The sequence below is a fragment of the Colias philodice genome, chromosome 29, assembly GCF_061535455.1.
Source record: "Colias philodice isolate Cphi_HAF_F1 chromosome 29, ilColPhil1 Martin Lab GWU primary, whole genome shotgun sequence".
NCBI lineage: Eukaryota > Metazoa > Arthropoda > Insecta > Lepidoptera > Pieridae > Colias > Colias philodice.
Genome location: NC_143114.1, coordinates 3,288,075 through 3,308,681, shown reverse-complemented (window position 1 = coordinate 3,308,681; position 20,607 = coordinate 3,288,075). Strand labels below are relative to the sequence as shown.

Genomic DNA, 20,607 nt, shown 5'->3' with positions numbered 1-20,607 from the left:
TACTGGATTTCAGCCAATATTCTTGTAATCTATCAAAAAATAATTCAAGGAAACTTTTAAGGAGTTTGAAGGCGAGCCAATCTATTTTCTTTCATTCCAACAACATGGCTTGTGGCTTGCCTGATTGATTAACCATCATGAGCGGTGGGCCCTCTTCACAATGGGAAGGGGTTGGCCCAACAAATGATCGTCGATGTTTGCCGCCATTACGGTGACCACATATCCACAATGATCCTGATCAAAGACATTTAGACGATGTTTAGACCCTCTACAGTGAACAGTCTACACTATCGTAATTGCCTCTACTCGCCCAACGCTACCCATTGTGAAGAAATCCCAAAATATATAATTTATTATAATATAATATGTATTACATTATCTATACGTTAGTATTTTTGCCTTGGTATAGTGGTCCACGTATCAGCGTAGGACCTTTGGTTTTGGTTTCGATCCCTGTGAGAAATCCATACTAATATTATAAATGCGAAAGTAACTCTGTCTGTCTGTCTGTTACTCAATCACGCCTTAACTACTGAACCAATTTGCATGAAATTTGGTATAGATATATTTTGATACCCGAGAAAGGACATAGGCTACTTTTTATCCCGGGAAATAGGATAGGTTTTATCCCAGAAATCCCACGGGAACGGGAACTATGCGGGTTTTACTTTGACTGCGCGGGCGAAGCTGCGGGTGGAAAGCTAGTAACAAAATAAAGTGTCATAGAAGGCTGAAGAAGAACGATCAGTAAAACCAATATTTATTACAACAATTCAAAACAAATCTATAGTATTAAAAGTGCAGTACATACTGTTAATCTATAAAAAGTGTGCGTGCGTTTACGAGTATGCGTAGGAGTACCGAATCAATGAAATCATAAATATTATTAATACAAATGTTTTATATTTTTTTCAGTAGTTTACAAGTAAGAGAAAAAATAACATAAAGATTTATGAATATACATGAACGTGTTAATCAAATAGCTATCCTTTGATGATCAGCAATATTTTGTTAAACGCTTATATTAGCTTCATCTGTATGTTTGTATGTAACCGATTCCTAAAGACTCTTACTCTCCTTTTTTTTTATTGCAACTCTCGATCCCAGTGAGGACGGATTCTGCCAATTCTTGATTCTGATAGACTCAATTTTGACCCATTTCAAACGGACAGCTGATGTAATTCAAACTGTGTGTACTAATCAATGATCGGTAACAAGACAACAATTCCAAGACAATTCCTAAAATAAAATACGTTTATTATTAGCATTTCACAAGAATTTTCCTAACCCATAAACTTTCACCAATAAAATACATACTCTACGATTTCTCTACAGTATTTATTGAACCGAATGTCTATCAATAGTCTGAAACTTCTTTAAGAGCTACATCTGTTTAGTATATACGTCAATCTAGATGAGCCTATACCAGATAATACGTACAGACTGGATAATATATTACTAGTGTTTGTATAATTCCTACCCACTACAAATGGTCTTGTTAATGGATTTACATGGTTTAGGAGTAATGTGTAGGTTTAAAAAACAAGAATGTTTTAGACTTAGTATTTAGGTGGTAATGTTTTAGAATATGTAAGGTTTTAAACTGCGTCTTTCGGTTTAACTTCTTTGTATTAAGTAGGTACATAAGTTATAATGTTAAGGCATCCGACTGTTACAATATTATTAATTTCTAGCGTTGTAACTATTAATAGTACGGTGGCGATGCCTTTACGGAAAATTTTACAAAAACAATATTTTTACAGGATTTTACTCGTAATCCTTGTCATAATTAAAACATAATCAAGAGCAATGCAGACAATTAAAAATTTACATTTACGGAAGGAAAGAAATAAAATACGTTTATTTACACACAGAAAGGAATAAAATTAAATCAGGTATTAAATATATAATACTAGCTGTTCCCCGCGGTTTCAGTCGCATTGCTCCGTTCCCGTTGGACTTAGCGTGATGATAAAGCCTAGCCTTCCTCGATAAATGGGCTATCTAACACCGAAATAATTTTTCAAATCGGACCAGTAGTTCCTGAGATTAGCGCGTTCAAACAAACAAACTCTTCAGCTTTATAATATTAGTATAGATTCAGGGATACATGAAGATCTAAGCGCATTCAAGCAACTTTGATTCCCCTCTGAATTTCAGTAGACATTGAAAGAAGAAAGAAAGAAAAACATTGGACATTTTAAGCAATTACTTAATCACTATTTTTTGTTAATTTCAGGAAAACCCTAGTCAACCAAGAGAGCAAGTTCCAAGCACAAGTGGCCGCGCTGACTGAGCTAGCTGACAACCGATGCGATGAGATAGAAAGAGCAAGGGATATTATAGCGTCCTTCAGGAAAGAGATCGATGCTAAGGACCAGGAGATTGAACGTGAGTCTGTTTGTCCTATTCTAGTATTTAAAATTTCTGACTCTATCTAAAACAATTATTTATTTAACTAGCGGTACCCCGCATAACTCTGCTCCTATTGGTCTTAAGTGTGATGTGATATGGATGTGATATATATTATAGCCTATAAGCCTTCCTCGATAGATCGGCTATCTAATACTGTAGGAATTTTTACAATGAGTCTCGTACTCCTTGAAATTAGCGCGTTCAAACTATTCCACTTCGACAGCAGTTTCTACAGAGAAGGGCCGGCAAGGAACTCTGTAGTTACTATTTTTATATTACACGAAAGGATTCTTTTAATCGTAGTGTGATGTTTATATTCTACTGGCTTCCGCCCGAGGCTTCGCCCGCGTGGTGTTTTGATAAAAGGTAGCCTATGTTCTTTCTCAGGGTCTAAAGATTGTCTGTGCCAAATTTCATCAAAATCGGATGAGAGGTTTAAGCGGGAAAGCGTAACAGACAGACAGAGTTACTTTCGCATTTATACTATTAAGTAGGGATTGTCTGTGCCAAATTTCATCAAAATCGATTGAGAGATTTAAGCGGGAAAGCGTAACAGACAGACAGACAGAGTTACTTTCGCATTTATGATATTAGTTGGGATTTATTACCTATAAACCCAAAATATATTTTGAAGAAGCCCATCGTAAACAAAATCTAAATACTTTACAGAGACTGAATTATAGTTACATGGGCTCTTTTTATCCTCTTAGGTGCAACCGCGGGATATAATTTAGTTATTCATAAACTGTTATTGTCTTCCCACTATGTATTCGAAGGTCTTATTTATTTTAAAGACAAGGAAACCAGATTTTGGCGGCCATCCAATAAGTTGAGAGTTAATGCACTTTCTTTGTATATTCATGAGTTCGTTGTTCAGGAAATAATAAAATTCCTAAATTCAATCATTGAGACACGTTCAATTGAACTAAGGAGTATTTTAAGAATGTTTTTTTGTGAGTGATCGAGTGTGGTTTCTTGTTTTTGTTTATCTTGTTAACTTGTGGGAGATTCTCTTTAGTATTTTTTCTTTGTAATGGCAACTGCTATACGTTAATGAGAAAGACTTTTCGTTGACAATATTATCTATGAATTTATTTACTGGTCTGTTTGAAAGCAAATTTTCATCGGATCTGTGCAATGATCTTATAATAGGTTCATCATATAACTTAACATTCATCATTTAAGCGCGCTCCATCATATTCATAGGCCACATCTCAGCTTACCATCAGGCGAGATCGTGGTCAAGCGCTTCCCTATCATACATAAAAAAAAAATCTATCTTCAAAAACGGCACACTAACGCACACACGATTAGACAAAGCGGGATAGCATGATTCATCTATCGTTAGCGAAAAGAGACAACTGAATATGTGGCCGGCCGAAATTAATATTCAATCCAATCTAATATCTGCAGATTTTCGATCGAAAATGTGATCCGGATTTTAAGTTAAGTGTGCCAATAAACAATCCGTGGATCGAAATTGCAATCTCAAAAACCAATCTATCTGTGGGAGGACGGATCACAGATTACAGATAGACCTCTGTTCGAAAATGGCAGTTTGAGCGTGTCAATAACATATCTCTCGCGTTTGACGTTTCGATCGATCGGTGTAAACAATCTTTAATCTTGATCTTAGACTTTCCTCAGATTCTAGGGTTGAATCTGTAGATTTTATTCGTAAAACGTAATGGATTTGGCAATATTCTCGAGTTCTAGTGATAGTGACAGTGATATGGAAGTCCTAGCTCAATTATCAGACTGGGATACAGATACCGACAATGATGCTGGTGAACAGTCACGTCGTGCTTCTGTGCGAAGAATGAAAAGGGTGAACTACATGCAGAGTCTGGATGATGCAGAGTTTACCTTTAGGTTTAGGTTATCGAAATCAGCAGTAAACTCTCTGTTGACAGAAATTATGCCTGCTGTGCGTGTAAAATCTTCAAGGTGGGTTAAAAATAATCATATCTTATAAACTGCATTAATCGTATACCTACTTAAATTTAACAATATCTATTCCAGAAATCATGGAGTCTCACCACTGCATCAACTGCTGCTGACCTTAAGGTTTTATGCATTAGGCACAATGCTGATTTCTGTGTCTGACTTTGTGGGAGTATCAAAGTCAACAGCAGGCAGAATAGTCCGGGATATTTCATATGCAATAGCCCACTTATATGATAAATACATTTTTGTGCACCAAAGAAGTGCAGAAAAATTTTATGATATTGCAGAGTTTCCCAGAGTTCTTGGAGCTATTGATTGCACTCACATACGTATACAGTCACCATGTATGTAATTATAATTTTACTGCATTTTGTTTAATCATTGCTTGTAAATTTCTTGTCTACTAATATAAAAATTTTCAGGTTTATTAATAGGTGAGGAATTTAGAAATCGGAAAGGTTACTTTTCATTAAACATTCAAGGAGTCTGTGATGCAGATTTGAGACTGATGAATGTGGTTGCTCGCTGGCCGGGTTCCACCCATGATGCAACAATTTTCAATAATTCCATTCTCAGAGGTTGTGTATTATGGTTTACTAGAAATTTTGTTAATGATTAATGAATAATTTAAATTTAATTCAACATTCTTACAGCTCAGTGTGATGCAGGGCAGTATGATGGCCGCTGGTTACTTGGAGATAGTGCCTATCCAAATCGAAGTTATCTACTCACACCACTGTTGAACCCTAGTTCTGAAGCTGAACACAGGTACAACGAAGCACACATTAGGACCAGAAATACAATTGAAAGGTAATATTCCATGTAATTCTAACCCCCTTATTCATAAACATTCAATATCAGTGAAATAGTTATATTCTGTTTTGTCTTTGTTTATCAACAGTTATTTGATAGTTGAAGGAAAGAGACAAAACAGTTAATCGCTATTCCGGCACTTTTGAACATTTATGAATAAGGTGGTAAATATATTATTTAAATTTATTCATATTATGTTGTTTTTTGCCTGACTGAGCAATTCCAAGGAGTGTTTGTGTTTATCTGTTTGTTACACACTTTCAACCTTAATAATAATTAGTATTATTTGGTTTAAACCAAAACATTCTAGGACGTTCGGAGTGTGGAAAAGAAGATTTCCTGTTGTGGCTCTCACACTGCGGGTTTCATTGCCCGTTGCCCAGTCAATAGTTATTGCCACTGCAGTGCTTCATAATATTTGTAGAAGTAACAGTATTGAAGAAGTTCCTCCTGAGGTTGACTTGGAAATTCCTACAAATAGTACCAATGAAGAAAATAATACAAATATGGAAGCCCAAGATGTACAAACAAGAGCAGATCTTATAAATAATTATTTTGTGTTAGGATAAGTTTAGTTAGGATGCCTTTAGCATTATTTTGTGATTGTTATTTATTGTCCATTGTTTGTAATAATTATTATGTAGTAGATACACAAGTTATATTCAGTTCCAATTATTGATTACTTTGATTACTGTGTATAGTAGTTAATAATTGCAAAGTATATTTAAGTTAATCTTAACATGTCTGTGTTATTTTAAATTTTTATTTCCTTTTTTATGAGGTATGTATGTGCCTATACATACCTATTGATCTTTCAAAAAGTGTAGTTACAGAACCTACTTCAAAATAAATATAAAATGTAGTATTTTTAATTTTGAAATAAAAGAATAGACTATAGTATTGAAATATTTTATTTTTTATTCACATAGAAACAAAAATGAATTCATACACCATCTGTATGCTACCAAAAAACTATGATTAGATGCTATCATAATAATATTATTACAGAATTCATTGATGGTTTTCATTGACCACCTCTAAGTTTTTCAATTTCTAATTTTAATTTTTCATTCTGTAATAAAATAAATTCTTTCTTAGCATCTAAGCATTGTTTTTTGGCAGTATAATATTCTGCTATTGCTAAATTTCGAGCAGAACTACTGCCATCCGTACTTTTGAGTTTCTTCTTACCTGCAAACCAAATTAATTTTTTTACTACACAAGATATTATAATACTTTTCATCTTAAGCCTAGGATTAAGGTTCTTTCAAAAGAGAAAGGATGCTCCCCAATACATTTTTGTAAAACCATCACCTGTCAAATGTGATTAGTTCAGAGAATTAATCTGTTTTCTATCAATGCACAGCTCAAACCACTGGACAGGATGGATTACGCTAATATTTGACCTACTATTACCTAGAATAAATGAATATATTAGGACATTACACACATTGCAATCGAGCCCCAAAGTAAGTGATAGCTTGTGATATGGGTACTAGAAAACTGATAAATATAATATATAACATATTTAAATATTTATAATACTATCTATAACTACAAGAATTATTTAAACATATTCATCAAGAAAACATGTCTGAAAATTCTATTCTTCAGGGAGTAAAATGGGGGGAAATGATTGAAGCAGCAAGTGTCAGCTGGTTTTTGATATAAATACCAGCCAGAAGGCATGAATCTACTGATTCTATACTCAAAGATAGTAACCACTAGACTAATATTAGGCTATTATAGTAATTATAGGATACAATGATCATAATTATTATTAATGAATGGTAATATATTTACCTATTTTAGGCGAACTCAATGTAAACCTCTTGGGTGTGTGTAGTTTACTAGCTTCATGGTTAGTGGCATTATCTATAGGTTTTTCTGATATAAGAGTACCATTAACTATAGATAATGGAAATGAAGTACTATTTGTATCATATACGGTTACTGGCATGGTAGTACCAATACCCGTGTCTACCAACACTGGTATTGATTCTACCGGCAGCACCCTAGCCTGCCCAGCCCCATCACCACCACTACCACCATCACCACCACCACCACCATCACCAGTACAAACAAAAACTCCTTCCTCTTTGTCACCACCAAATGGCACAACAAAGCCGCTTGCAGTACTCCCCAGTAAATCGGCCACTCTGTCCAGAATGTCATCCGGGGGAATGTACTCTGGAATGCCACCGCCAGTCTGTGAAAATAATAAACTGATGTACTTACTATGTACTAAATTACTTAACATTATACGTAATAAGTACCTATAATTTCAAACAAAGATGAAAAATTTTTCTATAACACTTACTTGGATGCGATTCATCCTAATTTTTGTGCTGCGTTTACGAGCAAGTTTCTTTAAATTTTCCCACTTTAAACGCAGCTGCTGGGGTGATCGACGACAAAAAGAGGCAGTGGCATTAAATTTGTGTGTCAGGCTGACCCACTCCTCATTTTTCATCTTGTTGCTGGCGGCGTTTGTTGTTTTAGACAAAATTATTGGGCTGCTCTCAATTAAGCCCAGCAATAATTTTGTCTCCTCCTTCGTCAGAGGTTTGCCTCGAACCTAAAATAAACAGATATTCTTACAAAAAATGCGTTCGAACATATTTGGCGTCACTACCAAGAAACAAAATTATTAATGGTACGGATGCGTAAAAGTCACTTACCACTTCAGAGTCCATTGCTATTTAACAAAATCTATGTAAATCAATGAATATAAATTTAACAAAATGATCAGAAAGTTTATACTATAAAAGTTATGAACAGATATCGTCGGAACCAATACAACGAAAAAAGAGCGTCCTGCGTCAGTAGAAGGCGTTTTGGCGGGCATGTCATCTGTCAAAAACAGGCAGGCGTGACGTTCCGTTTTATACAGATCTTTTAGGATTTATCACATTTCAAATTGGTAATATTATAACCTGTATAAAACTCCAAGAGCCCAATAAATACATCAAAAGTAAAAAGTAGGTACCAAATAATTATTATAGATACGTGTAATACTTATTTTTGAAATTTAAGTTAGAAATAAACGATGCATCCAAGTATTGGTTTTGCATAAAACGGAATGGTCAAAGAGGGAAAAGATATCTACGGATATCTTGATATCTCCGGATATCATAACGATGGTTTGTCACTTTTCGTTATTGGGACGCGGATAGGAGATCGATCCATAGATATGCAAATATCTGCGATCGAATTAAATCTTGGATTACGGATATATTATTAATTTCGGCCGTAAATAGCCACATTTTGTGCACTCCTGGAGCGATTATTTACACCTTTTACATTGGCCCAATGGCTTCAAGAATAGTATACCTACTTGCCATCAAATACTCCTCAATTAATAAAAACGTTACTTCAAGAAGGTTGCCAATGAATACAATGATATAAAAATAATATACTTACATACAATGATATTATATATAGAAACAAGAGGTAGATACGTCATCAACGCACCAAAACTGATTCCGTGAATTGGTCCTATTTGGGACCAATGCAATCAGTCAGATTGTCACCGGTCCCAGTGAGCGCATGTGCCGATAGGTACATTAAAGTTGTCGAAAATGCCTTCCTGTGTGTTCAGAAAGTGCACGTATTCGTGCAAAAAAATAAAGAAAGATAAAGGAATATCATATCACAGCAAAATATATTAAATTATTACAGTTTAAGAGTAAAAATAACAATTTACAATTCTTTATTAATGACACTTGCTTGACACGTGTATTGAAATAATGAAAGGGATAAAACATTGCTTCAATCACTAGTGTGACAAAGCTAGCGTACACTGTGTTCAAAGATTATCATGTAGATACGATTATTGAAAATAGAACGGTTATTTTATTAATTTCAATTTGGGTAAATACTTGATTAATTTTATATTTAAATCCACACAGTGCATATAATTAACAAATATATCTATTTATTATATACAATGAAATCGTGATGGCAAAAATGTTTGTTTGCAAAAATGATGTTGAATATACGTATAGTTACATTGAAGAAAAGATTATCGCTACTGACGAAAAATGCTATTTGCTTTTCTGTAAATAGCTATTGAACATAAATTTTATTTGTGTTTTAGATAAAAAAGGCTTATACTTCATCCTTTCTTTTATTTCATCCTTTTTTTTCATCTAGGCACCACTATTATTATAATTATCCTACAAGTTGGAGTGATGACCTTGTACGGGTTTCGGGAACTGCCTTGAAACGAATAGCGTAAGATCGGTCCTTATGGAGTTCATAAGGAGGACTATATGCAGTATGCTCAGCAGTGGGTGATTGAAAACGAACACCACAGCTATTAGTCAGTTCTTTAAAGAAACGAATCTTCAATGGCGGCGCTTATCATTCCCTCTCGCTCACACACGGCCGTACGGTATGCAAAAAAAAATGGAAAAATAAAATCACTAAAATGTATTTGATTTTCCCTATAATAGTTTTTATCATTAATTTACAATGACAATTATGCATTTGCGAAAGTAAATAATGTTTTCTTGGAATTTGACAAAATATGTTCTTTGGGAAAAGTTGTTCAGTTTTATGGGCTTATTACAAGTATTATGGGGATTTTATTACATTCTGTATACGTAAATATGATAATTCATATAAATACACAAATACAATAACAAAAAAGTTTGTCAACAAACAATTTGAAATAATTAATAAAATAATTATCAATTTACATTATTTTTATTTTCTTTTTTGATGATCCTACCATCTGTCAAAGTCAGCTTTGGCCGCCATTGAAGATTCGTTTCTTTATTGAACTAGCTAATAGTAATAAATACTTAATACAGTTATATCTCCACAAAAGTTTTTTATTTTTTTTTTTCATTTTAATACGACATCAAAATAATCATAAAATAGTAAATGAATTTGTCACATTTATTTACTTGTGCAGGAAACCTAACATCTTTAACATTGAACCTTCTGTGTCGTTAATCTATGCCAATTACCATGGCAACTATTTGTTTATTTATATTTAATTGGTGAATTCTTATGACTTTTGCTTACACCTGCGCGGAAGTGACAAACTATCTTTGTCTTTTTTGTTTATATCATTTTATTAGAGCCATCTCTCTTATACAGTCTGTCAATGTAATAAATTAAGTAAAATGAAAATTGTATTTGTGTGTGCCTGACACTGCATATGAAGCATTTTTTTTGGATATATTGTGAGTATATAACGTATCTATACATAAAATATCATTGCTTACATACTAATTCGTTGACCAATTCTCCAAAATCCCTAGGTAAGTAATTATAAAACTCATAGTCTAAACATTTTATATTCCAGAACTAAAAAGCGACCTTGCGGCCGCTTACAAAGAGTCGGAACTCATTCGGCAAAGAAGCAGATCGTTGGAGGAAGAACTTTCAGCTGCTAGGAGCTGTTCTGCAGATCTAGCTGACCAGTTGAATAGGCGGAATGGTATTGTCTCTCTTTTATCTTACTCAAACTCAAACTCAAATATATGTTACGACAATATTTGTCTACTTTTAAGAGCAACTTTTGTATGGTTTAGTAAATAATGGTATATATTTAGTTTCTAGAATTTGAAGTCCGATAGCAACTTGGGTTAATTATTGTAATTTTTTTTAATAATTGTTATAAATACTTTTCAAATGCCTATATTATATTTTTTTAATCTGTTTTATAAAGGTGAAACTGTAGTTTTAAAGTTTAGGTACTCTTTGGACCCTCCATATTCTTGTAAAAATGTTTCAATCTTATAAGATCTAAAAAAGTTTACTCATAGCAGAATTGACATATAACTCAATGCATGAAAAAAGAGCGTGTGTGCCAAGCACACGTGTCAGAAGTGAAACTTCTAAAATCGTCGCCTTACTCCAAGACGTGAATTTTACTTCAAAATTCCTAAAAATTCCTTTATTAAACAAATTATTAACTTTCAGACGAAGCAATAAGACAAATCCGAGCAGAATTAGAAGATTCGCACAATCGATGCGCAGAACTTGAGTCCAAAGTCCAATTGCTAGAGCGAGACAAAGAGAGGTTAGAGCAGGAGAAACTTATACAGGAACAGAAGGCGCAAGAGGTGAGGTTTCATCATTGAGATAATATTACTACGTATGGAGGAGACACCACGAACAAAATCTGTGCGCCATTTTTTTGCTCTAACTAAGTTTTAAAAATTATTATCTAGTTAGGTACTTAACGATGAAAGTTATTCCTTTGCACTTTTCCGTATTATTTGTATTATTTGTGCAATATCGTAACACACACGAAGGCATGTTTGATGCGTTTCACTTTAAAACCATTAAAAAATACCGCTCAACATACGTCACATGACGTATGTTGAGTGGAACATAAGTGATGTAGGCGGTGTCGTCTCCTATTAATATTATCTCAATGGGTTTCATGAAATAATTAAATGAAATACAAGAAAAAGAGCGTGTGCCGATCACGCGTGTCAGAAGTGAAACTTCTTTGGTAAGATTCATAGATACCAACATCGTGGCCATGACGTGATGGTATTGCCATGACGCGACCTTGAAATTTTACTCTAAACGCGCTTTAAGGTGATGAATTAATTTTTCTAACATTTACGGCCCTTTTCAAAACTTCGTAATTTTTATATTATTAAAGTTGTCGTGATGAAAATTCTTGACAAGAAAGTTCAATAGTAACACAATACGTCTACCGTTTTAGAAACATGATTCCATGATATTTTCTCGATAGAAAAAAAATACAAAGTTATCATTGTTATTTTTTTTTAATCTCTGGCATCTTCAAAATAACAAACGTAAAGTTACGACTTTTTGGATATTAACTATAAAATATACAACCTATACGTCTACCGTGTTAGAATTTTGAAATATGCGATGGTTTTGAAATAAACAAGAAATACTTGAAATTAGCGCGCGACCAGCCAATATAGCGAGAGCCGCCCTGTACCTTCCTACCCCGATCGCTGCACGAGTCATTCCCGCTACGGCCGTCACACGGGGAACTTGTGTCGCTCGCGCAATCGTAAAAAAGGGTGACAACACGATAAGACAAATGGGGACAATAAAGAAAATAAGAAGAAGAAACATAAAGGTTGGAGGAAAAAGAATGCTTACAATTGGAACAAATTAATGAAGTAAGTTGGTTTTATTTTAAATTTGATGATAATTGTATTATAGACGATGTTTGATATGTACCCCTGTTTTAAGTACATAACGAATGTGTAAGATTTTTTCATTTATAGCATAAATAATCTGTTCAGAAATCCGGAATCCAGAAGGAAAATAAACCCACTGATTGTTCACAATGTGAATCCACTCCTTCGTAAGTACCTTTATTCAGTCAAAAATGTATGTTATCAAAGCTCTACTGGTTTTATCGCATGATTCCATTTTTAGCAAAAAGCAACAAAGTGCAAAGAAATAAAAAATCATGGTGAACTTAGTGGAAGTATGGTGGACATAATATGGAACAGGAGCTCATTGGAGTAGTATTATATTTAAAAAAATACGAAAAAATTTCAAGAATTACATTTCTTAGTAGGTGGTAGATAAGTATGTTGTATAAAGAATTTGATGTTGATATTTATTTCATTTATACTTACTACACCTGTGCGGGAAATTGCTTAGTACTAAAACAGGTTTATATTCATATTTACATAGTAATGTGAGTTTTCATTTCGAATAATTTTGTGTAAGTATATTAAATTGAGTTCCTGGGTGATCTGGAAACACAATTGGGCCCGGAAGATGGCGCTGCAGTCACTCCTCCTAATCACATGAACCGATTTGGATGAATATTTGTGTGCACATTTCATTGTTGTGGGATGATTGGTTGATTCGTTTTCACATTAGCTAATATTATGTATTTTTGTTGTAAACTTAATTTAATGTTTATAATACATTATTATTGGTATAAATAAGCCAGTGTTCGTCTCACATTGCTGTACCTGCCTACCTACCCTACCAGGGGGGTAACCGGCACCTTTAGAATAACAGTCTTATTATGGGTACGTTTTGTTGCGTTCACAAAATAATCTTACTTTTTTGGCACCGGGACCTTCTAAAACATATGAAAACCAATTGCAACAAGACTGTTTCGAGCGGTTTCGAGACGTCAATCGAAAAATTGGAACCGGCACGCTCTCTTTGACATTTAGCATTCTTGTTATAATGTCAATAATGACAGTTTTAAGCAATTTTAGTGAAGTTGTAAATATGGAACTTTTATAACATTATTTTGAATATTATTAAAAGAATACACATCAAATTTAAGTGAAACGTATGTAGTTGGAAATCTATTTAATAAATGAAGCTTTTAAAGAAGATAATACATTTATTATATTAAAAGTGCAAAATTAACATAACTACATCGGGTTGTTCCAAGAAAAGGCTTCAAACATTTTGATTTAAGAAGAATCGTGTAAATAATTTATTATTGCGAAGTGCGCAATCATCACGAGTCTCTATGAGATATGGGGGCAGCATATGAACAATCTTAAAATACAATTATAACCTACAGATTTATCTGTGTAAGATAAAAGTAATGTAAGTACCATACCCAATGCAAATCTTAAGAGTATATTTAAAAATACGTTTGTTTATGTACACATTCTCCACTTGTTATTTCTCTATATAATAAAATGCAACCCTACTTATTCTCTAAACATAAATTTTATCTAATACCTACTTAATGTAAATCTATAAAAGATTGTTTATTATTTCTTCTTGATTCAATATATTTTATCATGTTATATTATTTATATAATAAAACACTTAAAAGTAAATCAACACTCAAATGCACTACCCATATTATACTTATGTTAGGGATCTCATTTAATTTTGAGAAGTAATACCATTATTTATTTCCAGGTTCTACAATCAATTCCGAGCACTAGGGATAAGATTACCCAGCGTAACCACATGGAAGCATTGATAGTATTCAAGAAACTATAAAGTGCCAGCGCAACATGAATATATTTTTTTCAATAGGAAGCAATATCATGCTTTAAATGTATTAGTGCAATTAAAAACATATTTTATAAATCCAAAATCTTTATTTAGTCCTTTTTATTTATTCATTGACAAAACATTTGCTCCTTTACTTCTCTTGATAACATTTATATATATATAAAAATGTAATAAAACATGGAATTGTTTGAAAATAGATTCAATTCTATTTTGATTAAATATTAATTAAAAACAATTAGGTATATTACTCAAATCCAAATTTGTAAGTAAATAGCATATTAAAAAGACCCTTGATTAAAAAAATAAAGTCTTATTTATAATACCAGCCTTTAAAACTTAAAATGCAATAAACAAAAACTTTATATTTACATCACAATGAATAATTCCTGCACTAATAGTTTAATGGTATTTATATTTTTATTTTAAATTTAAATCAATTATTGTATTTGCATAATATAGAGTAGATAAATAATTCAAAAACTTGCAGTACTTATGTATACTTTTAATTTCATTTTTACTTAAAATGAAAACAATGTAGGTACTATATTAAGGTACAATTAAATTTTTACATTTTCTTTGAATATTTTAAGTGTAGACATGGTGGCGCCTCCCCCAACTTGAAGTTCTCACTACCACATGATCATCTCCCAAGCCGGTACTTCCTTGTTCAATGTTTGGGCAAGCCGGCAATCAACACAACTGTGAAAGATAAATTGGATTTAAACTGATTCGTTGTTGCTTTAAAATTTAATAAGTACATTTAATATGTTTACTTTTATTATTAAAGGGCTTGTCATGGTGTATGTAATTTAAGATGTTTTTTTAAACAATGTCGGTATAGTTTGTTAAATAATAAATACTTTATTTGTTAATCATTTTTCAAGTATTTTAACATTTTAGTTGTTTATCTTGCAATTCTTAATATCGTAATAAAAAAAAAGTTAAATGTGTACAGTGTAGGTGTGTAATTCCTTACAAAACTGTTAATATAAGTAGCTTCTAACCAAACATAGATAGGTTTCCTTATAAATTAATATAAATATTTACTTTTGACCAGCTGCTCTAGTTTTTGTGAACTCCCAAATCATTTGCACTTAAACTTTCAGCAGAGAATTCTATCAACTTCGTCTCATCATAACTTTTACCTCGTTGGGAGTTATTCATGTACTTTCGCGCACTCTGCACAATGTTCTGCTGTAAGTTAAATAAAAATTACTTCAATTAAGTAACAATAATCAAAACAGACGAAATCATGCAAAAACCAAAACTTTATTCGTAAAAATATATCTCTGTAGTCTGTTATCATAAATCGTCCTTACTCGTACTTTAACTTACCTTGCTATTTCAATATTGCTTTTTCGCACTTTCCCATTTATCCAAAGATGAGATTCACATATTTAAGTTTAAGTTTATCTGAAATTTTAGATAATAAAAAAAAACGATCGATTTTATTATCTAAATGAGGACAGTGACATGACATTTTGATTTTTGACGTTTAATGTTCGATACAAATCATTACGACTTGGCCTAAAAGCCTCGTAGCCAAGCCATTAATCTTAAAAAAATAGACAAAACTTCGGAATTCATTCGGTCTTTGGACATTGTAGGCAATCGTATAGTAATCATGTTGAAAAGGCTCCCGGTAACAAAATAAAGTAAGATTATTTTGTGAACTCAACAAAACAAGGTTGTTATTATAAAAATGGCGGTGATTGAAAATTAAACGTCAAAAATCCAAATGTCATAATCACTGTCCTCGTATTTTTATCTAAAATTTGGATAAATCAAATTGAAAAATTGCGAAAGATAAGTAATATGCATTAAAGAATGCATGAAAGAGCAATTGAAATAGCAAGGTAAGATAATATACGAGTAATAAATATATCTAAAACATTGGACGATTTATGATAACACAGATATATTTTTACGAATAAAGTATTGGTTTTTGCATGATTTCGTCTGTTTTGATTATTGTTAATTGAAGTAATTTTTATTTAACTTGCAGCAGAACATTGTGCAGAGTGCGCGAAGCTCCCTGACCCTGTAGTTACAAAGACAAAGGTACATAAATAACTCCCAACGAGTTAAAAGTTATGCTGAGACGAAGTTGATAGAATTCTCTGAAAGTATAAGTGCAAATGATTTGGGAGTTCACAAAAACTAGAGCAGCTGGTCAAAAGTAAATATTTATATTAATTTATAAGCAAACCTATCTATGTTTGGTTAGAAGCTACTTATATTAAAAGTTTTCTAAGGCATTGTACCTACACATTTAAGTTTTTTTAATACAATATTAAGAATTGCAAGATAAACAACTAAAACGTTGAAATACTTGAAAAATTATTAACAAATAAGGTATTTAACAAACCATACCGACATTATTTAAAAAACTTCTTTTTAGACGTTTACATACACCATGACAAGCCCTTTAATAATAAAAGTAAACATATTAAATGTACTTATTAAATTTTAAAGCAACAAAGAATCAGTTTAAGTCCAATTTATCTTTCACAGTTGTGTTGATTGCCGGCTTGCCCAAACATTGAACAAGGAAGTACCGGCTTGGGAGATGATCATGTGGTAGTGAGAACTTCAAGTTGGGGGAGGGGCCACCATGTCTACACTTAAAATATTCATATTTGTATCATACATCTGAAAATGTAAAAATTTAATTGTACCTTAATATAGTACCTACATTGTTTTCATTTTAAGTTTAATAAAAATGAAATTAAAAGTATACATAAGTACTGCAAGTTTTTAAATTATTTATCTTCTCTTTATTATGCAAATACAATAATTGATTTAAATTTAAAATAAAAATATAAATACCATTAATCTATTAGTGTAGGAATTATTCATTGTGATGTAAATATAAAGTTTTTGTTTATTGCATTTTAAGTTTTAAAGGCTGGTACTATAAATAAAACTTAATTTTTTTTAATCAAGGGTGTTTTTAATATGCTATTTACATACAAATTTGGATTTGAGTTATATAATATATCTACCTAATTGTTTTTAATAAATATTTAAGCTAAATAGAATTGAATCTAATTTCGAATACTTCCATGTTTTATCACTTTTTTTTTATAAATGATATCAAGAGAAGTAAAGGAGCAAATGATTTGTCAATAAATAAATAAAAAGGACTAAATAAAGATTTTGGATTTATAAATGTTTTTTATTGCACTTAAACATTTAAAGTATGATATTGCTTCCTATTGAAAAAAATATATTCATGTTGCGCTGGCACTATGGCTTCTTGAATACTATCAATGCTTCCATGTGGTTACTCTGGGTAATCTTATTCCTAGTGCTCGGAATTGATTGTAGAATCTGGAAATAAATAATGGTTTTATTTCTCAAAATTAAATGAGATCTTTAACAACAGATTACATTTAAGTATAATATGGGTAGTGTATTTGAGTGTAGATTTACTTTTATAGTCTTATATTCTATATAGGTAAATAATAACATGATAAAATATATTGAATCATGAAGAAATAATAAACAATCTTTTATAGATTTACATTAAGTATTAGATAAAATTTATGTTTAGGGAATAAGTAGAGTTGCATTTTATTATACAGAGAAATAACAAGTGGAGAATGTGTACTTATACAGACGTATTTTTAAATAGATTTGCATTGGGTATGGTACTTACATTATATGGTACTTACACAGATAAATCTGTAGGTTATATTGTATTTTCAAATTGTTCATATGATGCCCCCATATCTCATAGGGACTCGTGATGATTACGCACTTATTTACTATTTAGGTACACGATTCTTCTTAAATCAAAAGGTTTGAAGCCTTTTCTTCGAACAAGCCGATGTAAAGTTCTATTATTATCTGATAACTGTCAAATTGTCAAATAGATCGCAGTTCGCACCGGTCCCAATAATTGAGTGAACTATTACGAGTGACGTCATCAAAATTGCTACAAAAACAAAATCAGTTTAACGCTGCAACAATCTTGCGTTAAGGGTGTCACGGTACGAAAAAACATAGTAATGTTATAATAAGCTTGCTATAAGAGATGCCGGTTACCCCCCAGGGCCTAACTTTGTTCTGGCTATTTTATTTTGATTATTTGTAATGAATAATTACAATTATAATAGAGTGCAAAAAATAAATACATGCGTCAATATATTTTGTGTTTTTTTTAAACAATTTTTTTATTTAAAAAAATATCATTCCGACCGCGGCTTTGCCCGCGTGGAATTAGGTTATATCGTGAATCCTGTTTTTTCCCACAGAAGTGTTCAGTTCGGATAAAAAGTATCCTATGTGTAAATCCAGGCAATTAGCTATATTTTATCAAAATTGGTAATGTAGTCTTGACGTGATTAAGTAACAACTAACAAAAACATATACAAATTAACATCCAAAGTTTCGCATCAGTTTTACTGTATTAGTGATATCTTCCACTCTTGACTTTGACTGAGAAGAATTAAAGAAAGAAAGAAGAGTAATAAAGTAAACATTACGAAATAATAATAATTATTAATAATGTCTAAGTAGTTGTTAAAAAGAAGATTATTTGTTTATAAGCAAGAAAATAAAACCAATAAATCAACAATTAAATAAATGTATAACAATATTATAACTGTATGACGACTCCATACATGTTTGTCCCGAGTCGGCCAGCGGCAGCGCGGCGAGTTAGCAAGAATGACTTCGCGCACACCCGCGTTCGCGATAGCGAGCTATTAGACTCCGCCCGCCAAGCAGTGGATTTTTTTTTGTGTATCGTCTTAAGAAGTTTCACTTCAAAAACAACCAGCCAAGTTACTTCGCTGTGTTGTGTGTTCACGGAAAGTACCCTGTAGGTTTTGATTCCCTTGCGAATATCGAAATTTTGCAACATAAACGGCTGTATCTTCTGAATGTCCAATACATTAGAAGATCAAAGTATTTGATATTATTTTCACCTTGGTCCACGTGTTCATGAGAAAACTTGGCCTAGACAAACAGACGGAGCACGTTTTCCAATGTGCTTAAAAGGAACAATTTTTTAGGGTTCCGTAGCCAAAATGGCAAAAACGGAACCCTTATAGTTTCGTCATGTCCGTCTGTCCGTCTGTCCGTCTGTCCGTCTGTCACAGCCGATTTACTCGGAAACTATAAGTACTACAGTGATGAAATTTGATGGGAATATGTGTTGTATGAACCGCTACAAAAATATGACACTAAATAGTAAAAAAAAGAATTGGGGGTGGGGCCCCCCATACATGTAACTGAGGGATGAAATTTTTTTTTTCGATGTACATACCCGTGTGGGGTATCAATGGAAAGGTCTTTTAAAATGATATAAAGTTTTCTAAAAAACATTTTTCTTAAAGTGAACGGTTTTTGAGATATCAGCTCTCAAAGTCGTAAAAAGTATGTCCCCCCCCCTCTATTTTTATAACTACGGGGTATAAAATTCTAAAAAAAATAGAGGTGATGCATGCTAATTAACTCTTTCAACGATTTTTGGTTTGATCAAAGTATCTCTTATAGTTTTTGAGATAGGTTGATTTAACTGTAATTTATTATATTTGCTGCTACGGAACCCTTTGTGCGCGAGCCCGACTCGCACTTGGCCGGTTTTTTTATATGTAATTTTCATATGAAATTCCATATTCATATAAAAAGTTCATATTTCCGTACGGCAGGGGCGCTTTTCAATTTCCCATACAAGTGTTATCTTTATAACAATACTTTGACGATAGTTTTCGTGCTAGCGCTTTTGATGACATTTTATCCAGGTATTGAGAATCACGTGGAACCAGCCCACGAAGTTGGCAGTATGGCAAATAGCTGTGCTGTGACTAATTTTTATTTTTGTAAACAATAGACATATTTATTTTTGAAATATGCAGTTCTTTTTACATCGACACATATTTCCAGTTTGTAATAATTATGTTGTATTCTATGGAATCTATAGGTATATATATTATATATATGTATATATAAAACTCAAAGGTGACTGATATAGTGATCTATCAACGCACAGCCCAAACCTAGGACGTAGGCATCCGCTAAGAAAGGATTTCCCGAAATTCTTGCGGGAACAGGGAAAAACGGGGATGCACGTTCAAAGTCGTCGGCGGAAGCTAGTGCTAAGATAAGACTAAGAGCCTAATATTATATTTTATGTCACCGTTATATCATTCAGCGCTAATTTACAGTTTGTTTTTGAAGTTCTACTAAACATTTTTAAATTATTAAATTTACCGCTTGGTAAAATAAACGAACAAAGCTATAGATCTTTTTATTTAATACTAGCCGTTCGTCCCGGCTCCATCCGCGTTCATCAGGTCAGGGATAATGCAGGATTCTAATCTATACTTAATATTATAAAGCTGAAGAGTTTGTTTGTTTGTTTTAACGCGCTAATCTCAGGAAATACTGGTCCGATTTGAAAAATTATTTCGGTGTTAGATAGCTCATTTATCGAGGAAGGCTATAGGCTATATATATCAT

General features: G+C 32.5%; 2 protein-coding genes and 4 long non-coding RNA genes across 13 annotated transcripts in view; 4 read left to right on the top strand and 2 right to left on the bottom strand.

The window, feature by feature from the left end:
* LOC149475847 (uncharacterized) overlaps positions 1-20,607 on the top strand; it is a 48,612-nt gene that overhangs the window by 15,455 nt on the left and 12,550 nt on the right. For all 8 annotated transcript variants that reach the window (XM_089712770.1, XM_089712772.1, XM_089712771.1 and 5 more), the window contains exons 3-5: positions 2,240-2,391; positions 10,493-10,627; positions 11,113-11,255. In XM_089712770.1, the coding sequence (XP_089568896.1) occupies positions 2,240-2,391; positions 10,493-10,627; positions 11,113-11,255 (430 nt within the window). The remainder of the gene's footprint in view (positions 1-2,239; positions 2,392-10,492; positions 10,628-11,112; positions 11,256-20,607) is intronic.
* On the bottom strand, positions 6,071-7,871 carry LOC149475852 (uncharacterized). The gene is made up of 4 exons (XM_089712460.1): positions 7,857-7,871; positions 7,496-7,753; positions 6,979-7,384; positions 6,071-6,366 (listed from the first exon to the last, which is right to left on the bottom strand). Exons 1-4 carry the CDS (start codon positions 7,869-7,871, stop codon positions 6,200-6,202), a joined length of 846 nt encoding a protein of 281 aa, XP_089568586.1. The 3' UTR covers positions 6,071-6,199.
* LOC149475851 (uncharacterized) lies at positions 12,161-12,681 on the top strand. Its single transcript, XR_016317972.1, has 3 exons — positions 12,161-12,302; positions 12,429-12,490; positions 12,565-12,681. It is a non-coding gene; the product is annotated as an uncharacterized LOC149475851 (long non-coding RNA).
* LOC149475850 (uncharacterized) lies at positions 13,135-14,218 on the top strand. The gene is made up of 2 exons (XR_016317971.1): positions 13,135-13,713; positions 14,038-14,218. It is a non-coding gene; the product is annotated as an uncharacterized LOC149475850 (long non-coding RNA).
* On the bottom strand, positions 14,624-15,709 carry LOC149475849 (uncharacterized). The gene is made up of 3 exons (XR_016317958.1): positions 15,472-15,709; positions 15,184-15,330; positions 14,624-14,835 (listed from the first exon to the last, which is right to left on the bottom strand). It is a non-coding gene; the product is annotated as an uncharacterized LOC149475849 (long non-coding RNA).
* LOC149475848 (uncharacterized) lies at positions 15,761-16,823 on the top strand. Its single transcript, XR_016317962.1, has 3 exons — positions 15,761-15,992; positions 16,142-16,315; positions 16,651-16,823. It is a non-coding gene; the product is annotated as an uncharacterized LOC149475848 (long non-coding RNA).